We start from the raw sequence: 16,819 nt of genomic DNA, 5'->3' as shown, positions 1-16,819 counted from the left end.
ACATTTTGCGAACATTTAGTTGCAGGAATCGGTGATGCGCCTCATGCTCATGAACCTCATGCCGCTCATGCCCATATCCCTGAAGCTCCTGTACTCTCCGGGCCTCATGTACATCATCCTGCCTCTGTACTGGGGCTGCTCGTACATCAGCCAGTGGCCGTCCATCACGTGGCAGGACTGGCAGTCGTTCATGCGGTAACGGTCCATGATGTTGTCGCAGTCGTCCATCATCTCGTGACTCTGACCACCGAAGTTCTCCCTCTCGTAGATCTTCATCCTGAACTGTCCCCTGTGCTGTTTTGAAGAAACAAGAAACAAATGTTGATTATTTCAGAGATAAAAAGGTATCACTTAAAGATCACCTTTTAACGTCTGTTTTAAACCTACCATGGGGATCATACGGCAAGACCTGATGCCACTCATGCCACCGCTCATGCCCATCATGTTCTGGTAGTCGGCGTACTCGCCCCTCCTCATGAAGTACTGGCTTCCCATGTAGTTGGTGCGGTCGTAGACCATGAAGCAGCCGCTCTCCACCCTGCAGGACTGGCACCTGCTCAGGTAGGAGGTCATGTCGGAGCAGTCGTTCATGCACTCATAGGAGCGACCCTGGAAGTTCTTCTCCTCGTAGAAGGTGATCTGAAAACATGTGAATTGTAAAGGATCAGAAAGAAAGCATTTAGGTGAAAAATTAATCAACATCAATAGCCCTTGCACCGCTTTTGTTGTTTGTTCATGTTTATGTTTTTTATATACACTTCATACACTACACTACACATACTTTGCATTTTTGCACTTTCTCTATTGTTTAAATTTAATTTCCCAAATTAATACTCTCTGTGCTGTATATATCTTTCATCCCTGTTTTTTTTTGTGTGTGTCTGTAAGCTGCTACTTCGACAACAAATTTCCCTTTGGTAAAGAATAAAGTATATATTCATCCATCCAATATATGATCACAGTCATTTCTGCTTTTTTAAATACCTTGCCCCTCATGTTCATGCCGGTGTTGCTCATGTTTGCTGTTGATGTGCTGCTGCTGCTCCTGAACTGTGTACCTACCTGGTTTAATCCTTTCCTTTTATACCTGACCAAGGTAAAGAATCAGTGACTCCTCCCCCTCACAACCCCCTCAGTCAGCAACTTGAAGCCAGCAGAATGGGTTACGTGCATTTTTTACCTGTAGTCCATGACAACTGACACTGCATGTGTAACGCCTCACAAGGTCCTGACAAAAAGATTCCACGTGTTGCCACGTTGACCAATAGGAGCACAGAACTGAAAACATGATGAAGAGGGATGGTGGTGTTGCTCAGTGGAACTTTGAAAAGGAGGTCAGTTATGTTGTCTTTCTCTTTTTTTAATAGCTTTTCCAATCTCAAGATAAACCAGTATCAAACACACAGCTTCTGACACCATTGTTTGTTTACATTCTCGTTCTGGGAAGTCAGTCATCTTTCCTGGTGACATTACGCGGCTTGTGAAAGCCAATGTATGGCCCGTTGTGTCCCTCGGTTGAATCACGGCAAGGTCTTTTGACTCTAATCGTTTAATCTGACAAAGTGACCATTTTAAAGGTGCTTTACACCAAATTAGGGGTTAATTTATTGCCTCTCAGCAGCTTTGAACATTGCGACGGCCTGGTGGCTATCAGCTAACATTGCTCACAGCGCTAACAGTGGAAACTACGGAAAAAGAGCTGACAGAGCCAATACCTGGGGTGGGGGCACCGGGCACCGGCACCGGGGGGGTGGGCGATATGCTTCTGTGACATTGTTTCCGGAGTAATCAGCTGCAACCCGAGTAGATGACACAGTGCAGAGCATAGGCCATGAGCGAACCAGTGTGGTCCGCTCACGTGCACAAACATGCACTAAAAGCATGCACGGCCAGCCCGGCTACGTCGACAAAGAGAAGCTCTGATAAGAACACACACAGAGGGAGAGCGACTTTATTCTCTGCTCATGTCGACAATACTTCACTGTATCTTTACATTGGAAATAGTTGTTTGCTGCTATGTTATTATTCTGCACCTCATTTTTTTGTACCTTTAATAGACGAAAATATTGTAAATGGACCCGTACTTGTATAGCACTTTTCTAGTCTTCCGACCACTCAACGCGCTTTAACACTACATGACATCATTCACACACTGATGAGAGGAGCTACCATGCAAGGTGCCACATCAGGATTATCAACCATTCATACACCGTAGGCGCAGCTACGGGAGCAATTTAGGGTTAGGTGTCTTGCTCAAGGACACGTTGACATGGGATAGCAGAGCCAGGGATTGAGCCGCCGATCCTCTGATTGAAGGACGACTCTGCTCACCACTGAGCCACAGTCGCCCATGTGGCTCATTGTGTTGTCTGCACCAGGTATTTGAGCGGTAGTATAGACGAAAACGGAAAAAATAATCATCAAAGATACAATTGGTAAAACTTATTCAAAGATTTACTAAATACAGTAATTGTTAATTTAAGTATGAATATGCTTGAGAATCATCTAAAAGTGTGAACTTCTGTGTAAACATTGTGTTTGCATGATTCAGATATTATTGGACACGTCAACTATCCCACGATGCACTGTTTCACATTCAAATATTTTAAATCAATTAAAATAAATATCACATATTACATTCTCTTGTTTTAACTGTTGTAAAGAAAATGCAAGGTACATTGACTCCAGACTGCAGTAGAGAATATATTTTTGTGTAAATTACTCTGCATAGAGTTTAAAATGTAAACAATGAACAGCTGGTGGTTCCAGAAATCTTCTGTTCATAATATACGCAATGTCCCTTCAACATACTGTCGAAACACAAGTGTCCTGAATATTTTAATAATACTAAATGTGTATGTTATGGCTATCTATTTTATTTATTCCAAAAATGAGAATCTTGTATTTTCATTCAGTTTAGTATGGCAGATATGAACATAAATATGTTAACACCCACATGAGCCTCAGCCATCATTCGTACGAAGAAGGAGCCGGTCTATGTCGGGCATCAGAGCTCACGGAATAGCAAATCACACAGCTTCTTTATTGTACTAAAAAACAATGCACCATAATAGCTGAATTATTCGAACATTTAACCATAATTTAAGTGAACTGACTTAAACAGTTTTCCGTCACTGCATGATAATCATAAGCATGTACAAAAACAAATGGTATGCTCAGTGATTGGATGTTTTCTCACTTAAGGGGCATGAAATAAACTCTATAAAATGACAATATATATGGTTCGAAAAACAAGGCATGAATAGAAAAGTACTTGTATTCTATGTGGCATGAACAAAAAACATTAGCTATGACTAGCTTTATTAAGTGGCTACCATTAGTTTATTTAACTTCTCACTGACAATATGACAATTGAAATGCCTCGCTTGTTAACACTCAATATTTTTGAATGCATAGTAAAACTTGTGACTATCCGTAGTGCATTGAAGCTTTGTTAACTACCCAGAATATTGATCGGCCTTGCAAGATCAAAGGTCAATAAGTGCCTTTGTCTGTTGGGTTTGACAGTTAAATGCAGAGCTAAATTCATCAGCAGATTTAAAACATGCTTGCTAAGAGGTGCCGTCTAAAAGTTCCAATATAAATTGCAAGAACCGTGGCATATATTGTTCAATATAAACTATTTCATTGTGACCGATGGGCAAGAAGCTTGACAAAAAAAGATGTGCAGAAATTCTTCATTTATTGGCTTTTGATACATTCAAGAAACATTTTGTGAACATTTAGTTGCAGGAATCAGTGATACGCCTCATGCTCATGAACCTCATGCCGCTCATGCCCATGTCCCTGAAGCTCCTGTACTCTCCGGGCCTCATGTACATCATCCTGCCTCTGTACTGGGGCTGCTCGTACATCAGCCAGTGGCCGTCCATCACGTGGCAGGACTGGCAGTCGTTCATGCGGTAACGGTCCATGATGTTGTCGCAGTCGTCCATCATCTCGTGACTCTGACCACCGAAGTTCTCCCTCTCGTAGATCTTCATCCTGAACTGTCCCCTGTGCTGTTTTGAAGAAACAAGAAACAAATGTTGATTATTTCAGAGATAAAAAGGTATCACTTAAAGATCACTTTTTAAGGTCTGTTTTAAACCTACCATGGGGATCATACGGCAAGACCTGATGCAGTCCCTCATGCCCATCATACTCTGGCAGTCGGAGTAATCGCCCCTCCTCATGAAGTACTGGCTTCCCATGTAGTTGGTGCGGTCGTAGACCATGAAGCAGCCGCTCTCCACCCTGCAGGACTGGCACCTGCTCAGGTTGGAGGTCATGTCGGAGCAGTCATTCATGCACTCATAGGAGCGACCCTGGAAGTTCTTCTCCTCGTAGAAGGTGATCTGAAAGCAAGTGAATTGTAAAGGATTAGAAATAAAGCATTCAGGTGAATATATGATCACAGTCATTTCTGCTTATTACAAAAAGATTTTTAAAAGTACCTTGCCCCTCATGTTCATGTCGGTGTTGCTCATGTTGGCTGTAGATGTGCTGCTGCTGCTCCTGAACTGTGTACCTACCTGGTTTAACCCTTTCCTTTTATACCTGACAAAGGTACATAATCAGTGACCCCTCCCCCTCACAAGCCCCTCAGTCAGCAATTTGAAGCCAACAGAATTGAGAGGTTACGTGGATTTTTCAGTGGCTGGGTACCTTGTATGTAGTCCATGACAACTGACACTGCATGTGTAAAGCCTCACGAGGTCCTGACAAAAAGATTCCATGTGTTGTCACATTGATCAATAGGAGCACAGAACTGAAAACATGGTGAAGACGGATGGTGGTGTTGCTCAGTGGAACTTTGAAAAGGAGGTCAGTTATGATGTCTTTCTTTTTTATAGCTTTTCCAATGTCAAGATAAACCAGTATCAAACACACAGCTTCTGACACCATTGTTTGTTTACATTCTCGTTCTGGGAAGTCAGTCATCTTTCCTGGTGACATCACGCGGCTTGTGAAAGCCAACGTATGGCTTGTTGTGATCCTCGGTTGAATCACGGCAAGGTCTTATGACTCTAATCGTCTAATTTGACAAAGTGACCATCTTAAAGGTGCTTTACACCAAATTAGGAGCTAATGTATTGCCTCTCTTCGGCTTTGAACGTTGCGACGGCCTGGTGGCGATCAGCTAACTTTTCTAACAGCGCAAACAGTGGAAACTACAGAAAAAGAGCTGACAGAAACAATACCTGGGGGAGGGTGGGACCAGGGGGTGGACGAAGTGCTTCTGTGACATTAGGCTCGTTCGAGATGAGTTCTGCGCAGAATCGATCGGCGGCGATCGGCGCGCAATGCATGCCGGTTAGATTTTTGTCCGACTTGGTCCCGACTTGCTCTGACGTCATGCACACGTGGTCAACGATAATCCCACGAGATCAAGGCTGCCGTCGATTTCTGAGCCAGGCGGCACAGTAGCTGTCCAACAACTGCGTGGCCCAGTGCATGATGGAAAACGCCTGGCTGTTGCCAAATCAGAGAGCTGATTGGCTCTTAGATCTGACAGCAAACACGACGTGTTGTAGAACATCCTTATTTTATGTGTAGTTGTAATACTTAACGCTGGATTGTTGACTATTAGTCTCATGTTTAATCTAAAAAACATATCTTGTGTGGTTAATAATACAAAATCGTGTTTATACAACACATATCTAAACCAGTAGTAATGTATTTCACAGGCAGACATAAAAAGAGCAAAGGATGCAGCTACACACACATTTCTACGTAAATATATATTTATAAACACATATGAATGAATCCAAACGTGATCTGTAAACTACAAATACCCTAAAGATCGAAACTAACAGGAAGTCCTTTTTTCTGTGACTTCCTTTGTTTACTTTGAAGGCAGCTGAAAACTGTCCAACTTGATCGCAGTTTCTTGTGAACGCCTCCTACTGCGGTCGCCTGCTCTCGTCTGGTTTCCAGGTGAGGCACAGCTCTAACGAACGAGCCTATTGCTTCCGGCGTAAACAGCTGCAACTGCAGTAGATGACGCATTGCAGAGCGTAGGCCATGAGCCAACCAGTGTGGCCCGCTCACGTTCACAAACATGCGCTAAAAGCATGCACGGCCGTCCCGGCAACGTCAACAAAGAGAAGCTCTGATAAGAACGCACACGGAGGGAGAGCGACCTTATTCTCTGCTTATGTCGACAATACTTCACTGTATCTTTACATTGCAAATAGTTGTTTGCTGCTATGTTATTATTCTGCACCTCATTTTTTTGCACCTTTAATAGACGAAAATATTGTGTCGTCTACACCCGGCATTAGAGCAGTAGTGGAGAAGAAAACTGAAAAAATATTCATCAAAGATACAATTGGTCAAACTTATTTAAAGACTTAATAAATACAGTAATTGTTCATTTAAGTATGAATATGCTTGAATACTTGATTTGTTATTGAGAATCAGCTGAAAGTGTGAATTTTAGTTTAAATGTTGTGTTTAAATGATTCAGATATTATTGGAGTTGTTAACTCCCCCATGTGACACTGTTTAGCATTCAGATATTTAAAATCAAGAAGAACAAATATTAAATGTTGCATTGTCTTGTTTTAACTGTTGAAATAGCATATTTAACACTATATGCATCCCAGACGCTTCGTTGACGGCCAACCCAGTGGGACTTATAGTGCGTAGTTTTCACATTATACACATATGTTTGTATTCCATTTGCAATTGTGTTATGCTGCAACATTCACTTGCTTTAACACTTAATAACTTTGACCATGCAGTTTTACCAGTTTTAGCTTTTGGCGGATCCTCCTGCAACACAGATTCAGCTTTCAGAGACGACGTGTGTCACCGACACTCCCCTAAATTTCCAATTTCTACCTATTCAGACTTTTATTAAAATGGTTCTGCTTACCTTTAACGTTTGGGTACCCGCAAGAGTGTTAGTCGAGCCGTGTCTCTTTTCAGCCATTCTTGAACTTCTTCGAGGATCACGTCAGGGTCACCAATTTGTCATGTTCGGCCTTCCTCAGGAGAGCTCCCTAAGCCATGAGGTCCGTCCACAAAATATAGCCAAATAGATAGTTCCAGTTATAACAAAAATTATTTATATAAAAAGTACAGCAAACACAATTACAAATTAAATATTGCTTTGAAGTATGACAAAGAATATTCCGCGGAACAGGGCCTCAAATCCATCCATTTGTCCAAACTACCGTTGTCTGTATAGTCTGTTCGATAGTCAGCTAGAAAAGCCGTCAATTTTCGAAATGTCTCAAGTTTTATGAAGTTAGAAAGTCCTCCTCGTCCTGCTTCTCTTCAGACGATCCTTATATGTCCAGTTTCATTCTGCATCCCCCTCTTTATTGCACCTCACATTCCTAAGTGTGTTCTCTGCTTTCTACTTCACTTGCAAGTCAAATTAATTCCATCTGCTAAACTCACCAATTACATTCAGTATATATTCATTAATATACTTGCATAATACATCCACTGTTACTTCTTTTATATAATTGCATACATTTAGTGTTACTTCATTAATATACTTGCATAATACATTCAGTGTTAATTATTTGGCTTGACGTTTAACCTGTAATCATATTCTAAAACGTAATAGCTAACACTAGGATCGCTATTTAAACCTAGTTTTCTCACAGCTTGCTGTCTAAAAGTTCCAATATATGAAATTGCATGAACCATTGCTTATATTGTTTGGTACAAACTATTTCATTGTGACCGATGGGCAAGAAGCTTGACAAAAAAAGATGTGCAGAAATTCTTCATTTATTGGCTTTTGATACATTCAAGAAACATTTTGCGAACATTTAGTTGCACATATCAGTGATGCGCCTCATGCTCATGAACCTCATGCCGCTCATGCCCATGTCCCTGAAGCTCCTGTACTCTCCGGGCCTCATGTACATCATCCTGCCTCTGTACTGGGGCTGCTCGTACATCAGCCAGTGGCCGTCCATCACGTGGCAGGACTGGCAGTCGTTCATGCGGTAACGGTCCATGATGTTGTCACAGTCGTCCATCATCTCGTGACTCTGACCACCGAAGTTCTCCCTCTCGTAGATCTTCATCCTGAACTGTCCCCTGTGCTGTTTTGAAGGAAAAAAAACACATGTTGATTATTTCAGAGATAAAAGGTATTACTTAAAGATCACCTTTTAAGGTCTGTTTTAAACCTACCATGGGGATCATACGGCAAGACCTGATGCCGCTCATGCCACCGCTCATGCCCATCATGTTCTGGTAGTCGGAGTACTCGCCCCTCCTCATGAAGTACTGGCTTCCCATGTAGTTGGTGCGGTCGTAGACCATGAAGCAGCCGCTCTCCACCCTGCAGGACTGGCACCTGCTCAGGTAGGAGGTCATGTCAGAGCAGTCGTTCATGCACTCATAGGAGCGACCCTGGAAGTTCTTCTCCTCGTAGAAGGTGATCTGAAAGCAAGTGAATTGTAAAGGGTTAGAAATAAAGCATCAAAGTGAATTTATGGTCAGTCATTTCTGCTTATTACAAAAATATTTTTAAAAGTACCTTGCCCCTCATGTTCATGCCGGTGTTGGTCATATTGGCTGTTGATGTGCTGCTGCTCCTGAACTGTGTACCTACCTGGTTTAACCCTTTCCTTTTATACCTGACCAAGGTAAAGAATCAGTGACCCCTCCCCCTCAGAAACCCATTACTCAGCAACTTGAAGCCAACATAATGGTGAGGTTATGTGCATTTTTAAGTGGCTGGGTACCTTGTATGTAGTCCATGACAACTGACACTGCATGTGTAACGCCTCACGAGGTCCTGACAAAAAGATTCCACGTGTTGCCACGTTAACTAATCGGAGCACAGAACTGAAAACATGGTGAAGAGGGATGATGGTGGTGTTGCTCAGTGGAACTTTGAAAAGGAGGTCAGTTATGTTGTCTTTCTTTTTTGTAATAGCTTTTCCAATCTCAGGATAAACTAGTATCAAACGCATGGCTTCTGACACCATTGTTTGTTTACATTCTCGTTCTGGGAAGTCAGTCCCGAGCACATCTTTCCCGGTGACATCACGTGGCTTGTGAAATGCAACGTGTGACTATTTTAACAGGTGTTTTGTATCAAATTGGGGGCTTATCTATTGCCTCTCAGCGGCTTTGACATTGCAACGGCGTGGATGCTATCAGCTAACATTGCTAACAGTGGAAACTATGGTAAAAGAGCTGACAGAGCCAATACTTGGGGGGGGGGATGGACCGGAGGGTGGGCGATATGCTTCTGTGACATTGCTTCTGGCGTAATCCGCTGCAACCGCAATAGATGGCCGTGAGCCAACCAGTGTGGTATGGCATGGACGGCCGGCCCGGCTACGTCAACAAAGAGAAGCTCTGATGAGAACGCGCACGGAGGGAGAGCATCTTTATTCTCTGCTCATGTCGACAATACCTCACTGTATCTTTACATTGGAAATAGTTGTTTGCTGCTATGTTATTATTCTGCACCCCGTTAATTGCACCTTTAATAGATGAAAATATTGTGTCGTCTGCATCCGGCATTTGACCAGTAGTGGAGAAGAAAACTGAAAAAATATTCAAAGATACAATTCGTCAAAGTTATTCAAAGATTTAATAATTACAGTAATTGTTAATTTAAGTATGAATATGCTTAGATACGTGATTTGTTGTTGAGAATCAGCTAAAAGTGTGACTTTTAGGTTAAACATTGTGTTTGCATGATTCCAATATTATTGGAGCTGTCAACTACCCCACGAGGCACTGTTTAGCATCCAGATATTTTAAATCAATTAAAATAAATATCACATATTACATTGTCTTGTTTTAACTGTTGTAAAGAAAATACAAGGTACATTGACTCCAGACTGCAGTAGAGAATATCATTTTATATTCTTGTGTAAATTACTCTGCATAGAGTTTAAAATGTAAACAATGAACACCTCGTGTTTCCGGAAATCTTCTGTTCATAATATACACAATGTCCCTTCAACATACTGTCGAAATACAAGTGTCCAGAATATTTTAATAATACTAAATGTTTATTTTATGGCTATCTATTTTAATTATTCCAAAAATGAGAATCTTGTATTTTCTTTCAGTTTAGTATGGCAGATATGAACATAAATATTCAAACACCCACATGAGCCTCAGCCAACATTTGTACGGAGAAGGAGCCGGTCTATGTCGGGCATCAGAGCTCACGGAATAGCAAATCACACAGCTTCTTTATTGTACAAAACAACAATGCACCATAATAACTGAATTAGTCGAACATTTAACAATAATTTAAGTGAACTGACTTAAACAGTTTTCGGTCACTTCATGATAATCTTAAACATGTACAAAAACAAATGGTATGCTCAGTGATTGGATGTTTTCTCACCAAAGAAGTAAGAAATAAACTCCATAAACTGTCAATATATATTGATAGAAAACTGTGGCGGGCCGTGCGTTTTCTACCTAGGCCTGCTGTCTGATGTACATAAATACGCGCATGACGGGATGTTGTTCGGCGCGGTGGTGGACCGGCTCGCTGGCCTGACCAGAAGCAGACAGACAGCATGAGGAAGACAGGAGACAGGAGCTGGTCAATGAGAAAATAAGCTAATAGGGAAAAATAATTATAACACATGCAGTGTATTTGTGAGACATAACTTTTAATTATTACAAAAAGATTAGATTGTAAAATAGCTATAACTTTGTGATTCTGTTTAGGCCAGAAGAGAAGGCTTAGCAGGCCCTGACGGCCCGCATGAATAGAAAAGTAATTGAATGCTATGCGGCTTAAACAACAAACATTAGCTATGATTAGCTTTATTAAGTGGCTACCATTAGTTTATTTAACTTCTCATTGACAATATGACAATTGAAATGACTTGTTAACAATCTATATTTTGAATGCATAGTCAAACTTGTGACTATCCGTAGTGCATTGAAGCTTTGTTAACTACCCAGAATATTGATCGGCCTTGCAAGATCAAAGGTCAATAAGTGCCTTTGTCTGTTGGGTTTGACAGTTAAATGCAGAGCTAAATTCATCAGCAGATTTAAAACATGCTTGCTAAGAGGTGCCGTCTAAAAGTTCCAATATAAATTGCAAGAACCGTGGCATATATTGTTCAATATAAACTATTTCATTGTGACCGATGGGCAAGAAGCTTGACAAAAAAAGATGTGCATAAATTCTTCATTTATTGGCTTTTGATACATTCAAGAAACATTTATTGAACATTTAGTTGCAGGAATCGGTGATGCGCCTCATGCTCATGAACCTCATGCCGCTCATGCCCATGTCCCTGAAGCTCCTGTACTCTCCGGGCCTCATGTACATCATCTTGCCTCGGTACTGGGGCTGCTCGTACATCAGCCAGTGGCCGTCCATCACGTGGCAGGACTGGCAGTCGTTCATGCGGTAACGGTCCATGATGTTGTCGCAGTCGTCCATCATCTCGTGACTCTGACCACCGAAGTTCTCCCTCTCGTAGATCTTCATCCTGAACTGTCCCCTGTGCTGTTTTGAAGAAACAAGAAACAAATGTTGATTATTTCAGAGATAAAAAGGTATCACTTAAAGATCACCTTTTAACGTCTGTTTTAAACCTACCATGGGGATCATACGGCAAGACCTGATGCAGTCCCTCATGCCCATCATACTCTGGCAGTCGGAGTACTCGCCCCTCCTCATGAAGTACTGGCTTCCCATGTAGTTGGTGCGGTCGTAGACCATGAAGCAGCCGCTCTCCACCCTGCAGGACTGGCACCTGCTCAGGTAGGAGGTCATGTCAGAGCAGTCGTTCATGCACTCATAGGAGCGACCCTGGAAGTTCTTCTCCTCGTAGAAGGTGATCTGAAAGCAAGTGCATTGTAAAGGATTAAAAATAATGCATTAAGGTGAATATAAAGTCAGAGTAAATTCTGCTCATTACAAAAAGATTTTTAAAAGTACCTTGCCCCTCATGTTCATGTCGGTGTTGCTCATGTTGGCTGTTGATGGGCTGTGTTGCTCCTGAACTGTGTATCTACCTGGTTTAACCCTTTCCTTTTATACCTGACCAAACGTAAATAATCAGTGACCCCTCCCCGCAGAACCCCATTACTCAGCAACTTACCATTGAAGCCAACAGAATGGAGAGGTTCTGTGCATTTTTTTCAGGGACCGGGTACCTCGTAGTCTTTAGAAATCCCTTTTCAGTCATTACAGAAAGCATTCTCAACTGTGTTTCATGTCATGTGAGTATTTGAACCATGTGACTGGTAAAAACTGTGTATGACCTGTATGGTTTAGATATGTTCTGTTTTTTCACAGGGTTCTGTTGAATTACCCATTTTAGAAATTTTAATTTCAGAAAAAATACAGAAGTGCTTTAGTAACTTGGGTTCTACACACAATATAATGTACAGTATGTCGTTGTTCTTCAATGACACATTCAGAGGCAGAAAAGTTATTTCAACAAAACCTTTGGACTTCATTTAAAAAAGGAGAGATATGATATGATTGTTAACAGTTAAATACATTTAAACAACAGAGATGCCCATAGTACAAATCATTTTATTTAATGTTAGTGATAGGATACACATTATGAAACACATTGACAACGTTTCACATATATATGCACTTTATCATACTTATATAGTTATATAACTTTACACCTTTAAGCACCTATGTTTACATAACTTCTGGAACATATTTTCAAAAATGTGAATTAAACACTTTTTTTCTCCTATCGCATCATTTGATTAAAACATGAGCAGGGGGATCTAATTACAACTAACTACTGTAAGTCACTGTGATATGTACATTAATTAAAGTTACTATAAGAAACTTAAAAAATCTGATGAAACTGTCTCAATGTATTATTGATCTCTCGATATGATCACAAAACCACTAAATGAGAATATTGTCTATTTCGAAATAGTCATTCTTGATGCTCGATTCACCGGGAAATCATGAAATAAAACCAGGACTGAGCGGGGAAGTCTGCAGTAAAATGAGAGGTTTTCTAATGGGAATCTGGTGCTCTGACGCACTACCACCTTTGTCCACAGGGGCTGCCAAAATCCCAAATCAACACAAAATGAATATTCTTCACAGTGGCTTTAAGTTAACGAGATATCACACAAATTTTACAATCTGGAACATTTACTTATTCACTCTCGGGAGCCAGAGAGCTACTTTCTCAATGTCAAATCACTGCTTCAGGATAAAGAGCTTGTTTTGTAGTAGTTGCGTGTTTTTTTTTATTGTTGTGTGATTCATGTGAGTGTATGTTTAGTGTACATGTTGTGCTCAATGAAGACAAACACAGAGGGCCAACCAGCCTGCAGCTTGAGAAAAACAAACTGAAATTGACAACAAAAACAAGTGGATTATGAGCAGCTGGGCAATGCATACTGTCCCCAAGATATAAAAAACACTACTGTAATACAGGCAAACAGTTCAGTTCAGTGTTTTTTACAAAAAAGTACACATTTTTGTGTAAAGATTTTCCAGACGCAGTACTAGGAATTTTAAAGGAAAGGGGTTTATCTCCATTGGAGCGTGAATGTGATCAGCAAATTTCAAAGCAACCAGTTAATACGTTTATATAATTTAAATGGATATTTGGAAAAGGGTTCATCCTCTGGGGCTGAATACGTGTGCTCAGTAACTTTGTCAGACACATATATTATAATATTTTGTCTGGACTGATGGTCGTGCTAGAGCAAAGGTCAGCAAAGGTCAGGGTCAACAAAAGCTTTTGAATTAATACACTGGACAACATAAATAAAGTGATGGTGAGGTGCAATTTTGAACAGACAATGGCACCAGACTAAAGGTCAAGAGGTCATCAAAATCCCTGGACTCCATCCTTATAGATACATCAATATATTCCTACTTTCCTATTTCTGCCCCTAAACAGCAAGACCTTTAAAAGCATTGATACATATACTCCATGATGATATATTATACCAATGTTTTATACTATGGGCCTTAATGTGTGTGAGGCTACAAACACAAATGACAAAAAAATTAAATATTCATCTAGAACAGGGTGAAGTCTGGATATTTTCAAAATAATATACCTTTAATTAATCGGCGTGTGTTGGGTCAATTTCCTTCCTTTAGTTCAGGGGTCTCAAACTCAATCTGGCTTGGTGCCACTGCTGGTATTGTGATCTCATAGGAGGGCCACACAGAAAGCGCAATATTTGTGAAAGTTTACTTATTTATTTACTTTTACATTCATAACATATTTTCATCATACTTAATAAAAAAAAGGCAACCAGCAGTTTCTATACATTTTTATATTAGCTTTCAACAGTGCAAAAATATTAGATTTTTAAAAATAACTTATTGAAACATTGCACCAAACCAACAAATGCAATCTCCGAATACATTTGTACTTCTGCTCACACAGCTGAGCCACATTTTCCCTGATCGAGGTCACAGTGGAAACCCTGAGTACAGCTTCAAGATAGGCCTCACTGAGCCTGGACCTGCTTCCAAAAAGGCAGATTACCCGACTGATCACTTTTGTCACTTTTGTTTATCCAAAACTGCCCGGTCATGTGCGGTCACCTTTGACCTTTGCCATTATTTTGAGCCAAAATTGCAGCCCGGAAATATGATCATTTTGGCATTATGTAGCGGGCCGTTGGGAGGAGGGCCGCAAATGGCCCGCGGGCCGCCAGTTTGAGACCCCTGCTTTAGAACAACTGTGTACTAAGTGCACCAAGTGCTGCATCACAATAAAAGTATTTTCTGTAATCTTTCACATATTTAAAGGATTTTTTTCTGTTGTGAAAAGAAAAGAAAAAAGCCAAGTATATCGCAGGTGTTCGCTAGAAGTGAGATGATACAGTAATCGCTGCATGTACTAAATTCATATTAAATGACGCAACAGGTAGATATATTTTTTTCAAAAAAAAGTTTTATTATTTTGGCTTATTTAGACATATTGTAGACAATTGTTTTTACATGTCAGTGATGCGCTTCATGCTCATGAACTTCATGCCGCTCATGCCCATGTCCCTGAAGCTCCTGTACTCTCCGGGCCTCATGTACATCATCCTGCCTCTGTACTGGGGCTGCTCGTACATCAGCCAGTGGCCGTCCATCACGTGGCAGGACTGGCAGTCGTTCATGCGGTAACGGTCCATGATGTTGTCGCAGTCGTCCATCATCTCGTGACTCTGACCACCGAAGTTCTCCCTCTCATAGATCTTCATCCTGAACTGTCCCCTGTGCTGTTTTTTTTGAGGGAATAAAAACAAATTAATACCAAGCTTCGTGGGGGTTGTCACTCGTAGTGTGAGGGATGCTGTTTCAAACCTACCATGGGGATCATACGGCAAGACCTGATGCAGTCCCTCATGCCCATCATGCTCTGGTAGTCGGAGTACTCGCCCCTCCTCATGAAGTACTGGTTGCCCATGTAGTTGGTGCGGTCGTAGACCATGAAGCAGCCGCTCTCCACCCTGCAGGACTGGCACCTGCTCAGGTTGGAGGTCATGTCGGAGCAGTCGCTCATGCACTCATAGGAGCGACCCTGGAAGTTCTTCTCCTCGTAAAAGATGATCTGAAAAAGGAAAACATAGAGGGAAAAATATGTTTTTTAAGTTCAAAATGTAATTGGCATGGTTGCTAATGAATGAAAAATAAACGGTGAGGTGAATGTCCTTACCTTTCCCATGGTCATGGTTGTGGTGTTGGTAGTTCAGAGAACTGTTGCTGGAGAACTGATATCGGTCCTGTTTTAACTGGTACTTTTATACCTGACCAAACCCACAGAATATGTGGCCTCTATTGTGTAAATGCCTGACCAAGCAGCATGGTATAGAGGCCTATAGAGTGCTCAGGGGCATTTGTCACATTTCCATGTGACTGTACCCCGCAGAAGACTTTAGAAAGGATGTTTCAATGGGGAAGTCAATACAATGAGCATGTTTTGTGTTGTTACAGAATAACAAACAATGGTCTCAACACATGCTGTACGGCCCTGTGTTTGGTAAGTGGAAAATTTACAGGCGTGAGTTTCCTTTTGTGTGAGCACAACAGTCTGGCATGCCGGTCAATAATGCAAATCTGTATGAACAAAATGTGTTTAATTCAACTGTTTGTAGAGCCATGTACTGTCTATAGTATTAATACATAAATACCATGTTAATAACACAGTTTACAGGGTTTACTTTTTTATTTGATAAGTTTTGCTTCACTCTAAGGATGTTTCAGTGTTTATTAGTTTGCAGTATTTATGAACAAATAGAACTTCTATGAAGATATATTTTATATTATAACAACTGTGTATTGTTATATAGTCATAACATATGTTATACAGCAGCCTCCACTCATGTGTGCACAGGAGGTCCAGTTACAATAATAAACTCTTATATGTGCGTGTATTATGAACAATTTATTAAATGTTTCAATGCTTAAGTAGATAGTTAATCTCATCATGAAGGTAGATATATACCAGGTCGTCTTAGCAAGTTACCAAAATATATTTGTGGGAAGGTCTGAAAGTGTATCACACATATACACATTATATATTCTAGGGTGTACTGTATGTGTGGCTGTATTTTGAAGAAATGTGTATACATATATATAACTGATGCACAAGACATACAACTATATCACGGGGCGTCTTGGGTTTGAATAATTTACAGCTTCAATGATAATCGTCTATATGTGATACTGTTATACAGAGTGGAATAAGATCCTTTCTCATTTGGACATGTTGATTAAAATTTCTCAAGAAAATTATGTTCTTGTGAGAATCTGGCAAAATGTGCTTTGTTGACAAAGCATGTGATCACATACATGGAATTTGTACGGATTATAATGTATAGAAATATGTGGAAAAACATGGTG

The 16,819-nt window shown here is 40.7% G+C and overlaps 4 protein-coding genes across 6 annotated transcripts; all 4 read right to left on the bottom strand.

Moving 5' to 3' along the window:
- Positions 1-15: 15 nt before the first annotated feature.
- Positions 16-1,017, bottom strand: LOC306747331 (gamma-crystallin M3-like; the record flags this gene model as incomplete). Its single annotated transcript, XM_079230373.1, has 3 exons — positions 16-294; positions 388-639; positions 985-1,017. 3 exons carry the CDS (start codon positions 1,015-1,017, stop codon positions 16-18), a joined length of 564 nt encoding a protein of 187 aa, XP_079086499.1.
- A 2,726-nt stretch (positions 1,018-3,743) lies between these two features.
- On the bottom strand, positions 3,744-8,545 carry LOC306747330 (gamma-crystallin M3-like; the record flags this gene model as incomplete). Of its 3 annotated transcripts, none has more annotated exons than XM_079230372.1 (3): positions 3,744-4,022; positions 4,116-4,358; positions 8,513-8,545. In XM_079230372.1, the coding sequence occupies 3 exons, from the start codon at positions 8,543-8,545 to the stop codon at positions 3,744-3,746; spliced, it is 555 nt and encodes a 184-aa protein (XP_079086498.1). The 3 variants fall into 3 exon arrangements, with proteins under 3 accessions (XP_079086498.1, XP_079086497.1, XP_079086496.1); XM_079230371.1 differs by lacking the exon at positions 8,513-8,545 and adding an exon at positions 4,458-4,490; XM_079230370.1 differs by lacking the exons at positions 3,744-4,022; positions 4,116-4,358 and adding exons at positions 7,794-8,072; positions 8,164-8,415.
- Positions 8,546-11,200: 2,655 nt separating this feature from the next.
- On the bottom strand, positions 11,201-11,947 carry LOC306747338 (gamma-crystallin M3-like; the record flags this gene model as incomplete). The annotated part of the gene is made up of 3 exons (XM_079230382.1): positions 11,201-11,479; positions 11,573-11,815; positions 11,915-11,947. The coding sequence occupies 3 exons, from the start codon at positions 11,945-11,947 to the stop codon at positions 11,201-11,203; spliced, it is 555 nt and encodes a 184-aa protein (XP_079086508.1).
- A 2,975-nt stretch (positions 11,948-14,922) lies between these two features.
- On the bottom strand, positions 14,923-15,644 carry LOC306747343 (gamma-crystallin M3-like; the record flags this gene model as incomplete). The annotated part of the gene is made up of 3 exons (XM_079230388.1): positions 15,633-15,644; positions 15,285-15,527; positions 14,923-15,195 (listed from the first exon to the last, which is right to left on the bottom strand). The coding sequence occupies exons 1-3, from the start codon at positions 15,639-15,641 to the stop codon at positions 14,923-14,925; spliced, it is 525 nt and encodes a 174-aa protein (XP_079086514.1). The 5' UTR covers positions 15,642-15,644.
- Positions 15,645-16,819: the final 1,175 nt, after the last annotated feature.

Source organism: Taurulus bubalis (assembly GCF_910589615.1).
Source record: "Taurulus bubalis genome assembly, chromosome: 15".
Classification (NCBI taxonomy): domain Eukaryota; kingdom Metazoa; phylum Chordata; class Actinopteri; order Perciformes; family Cottidae; genus Taurulus; species Taurulus bubalis.
The sequence above is the reverse complement of the archived record's forward strand: the minus strand, read 5'-3'. Positions and strand labels throughout refer to the sequence as shown.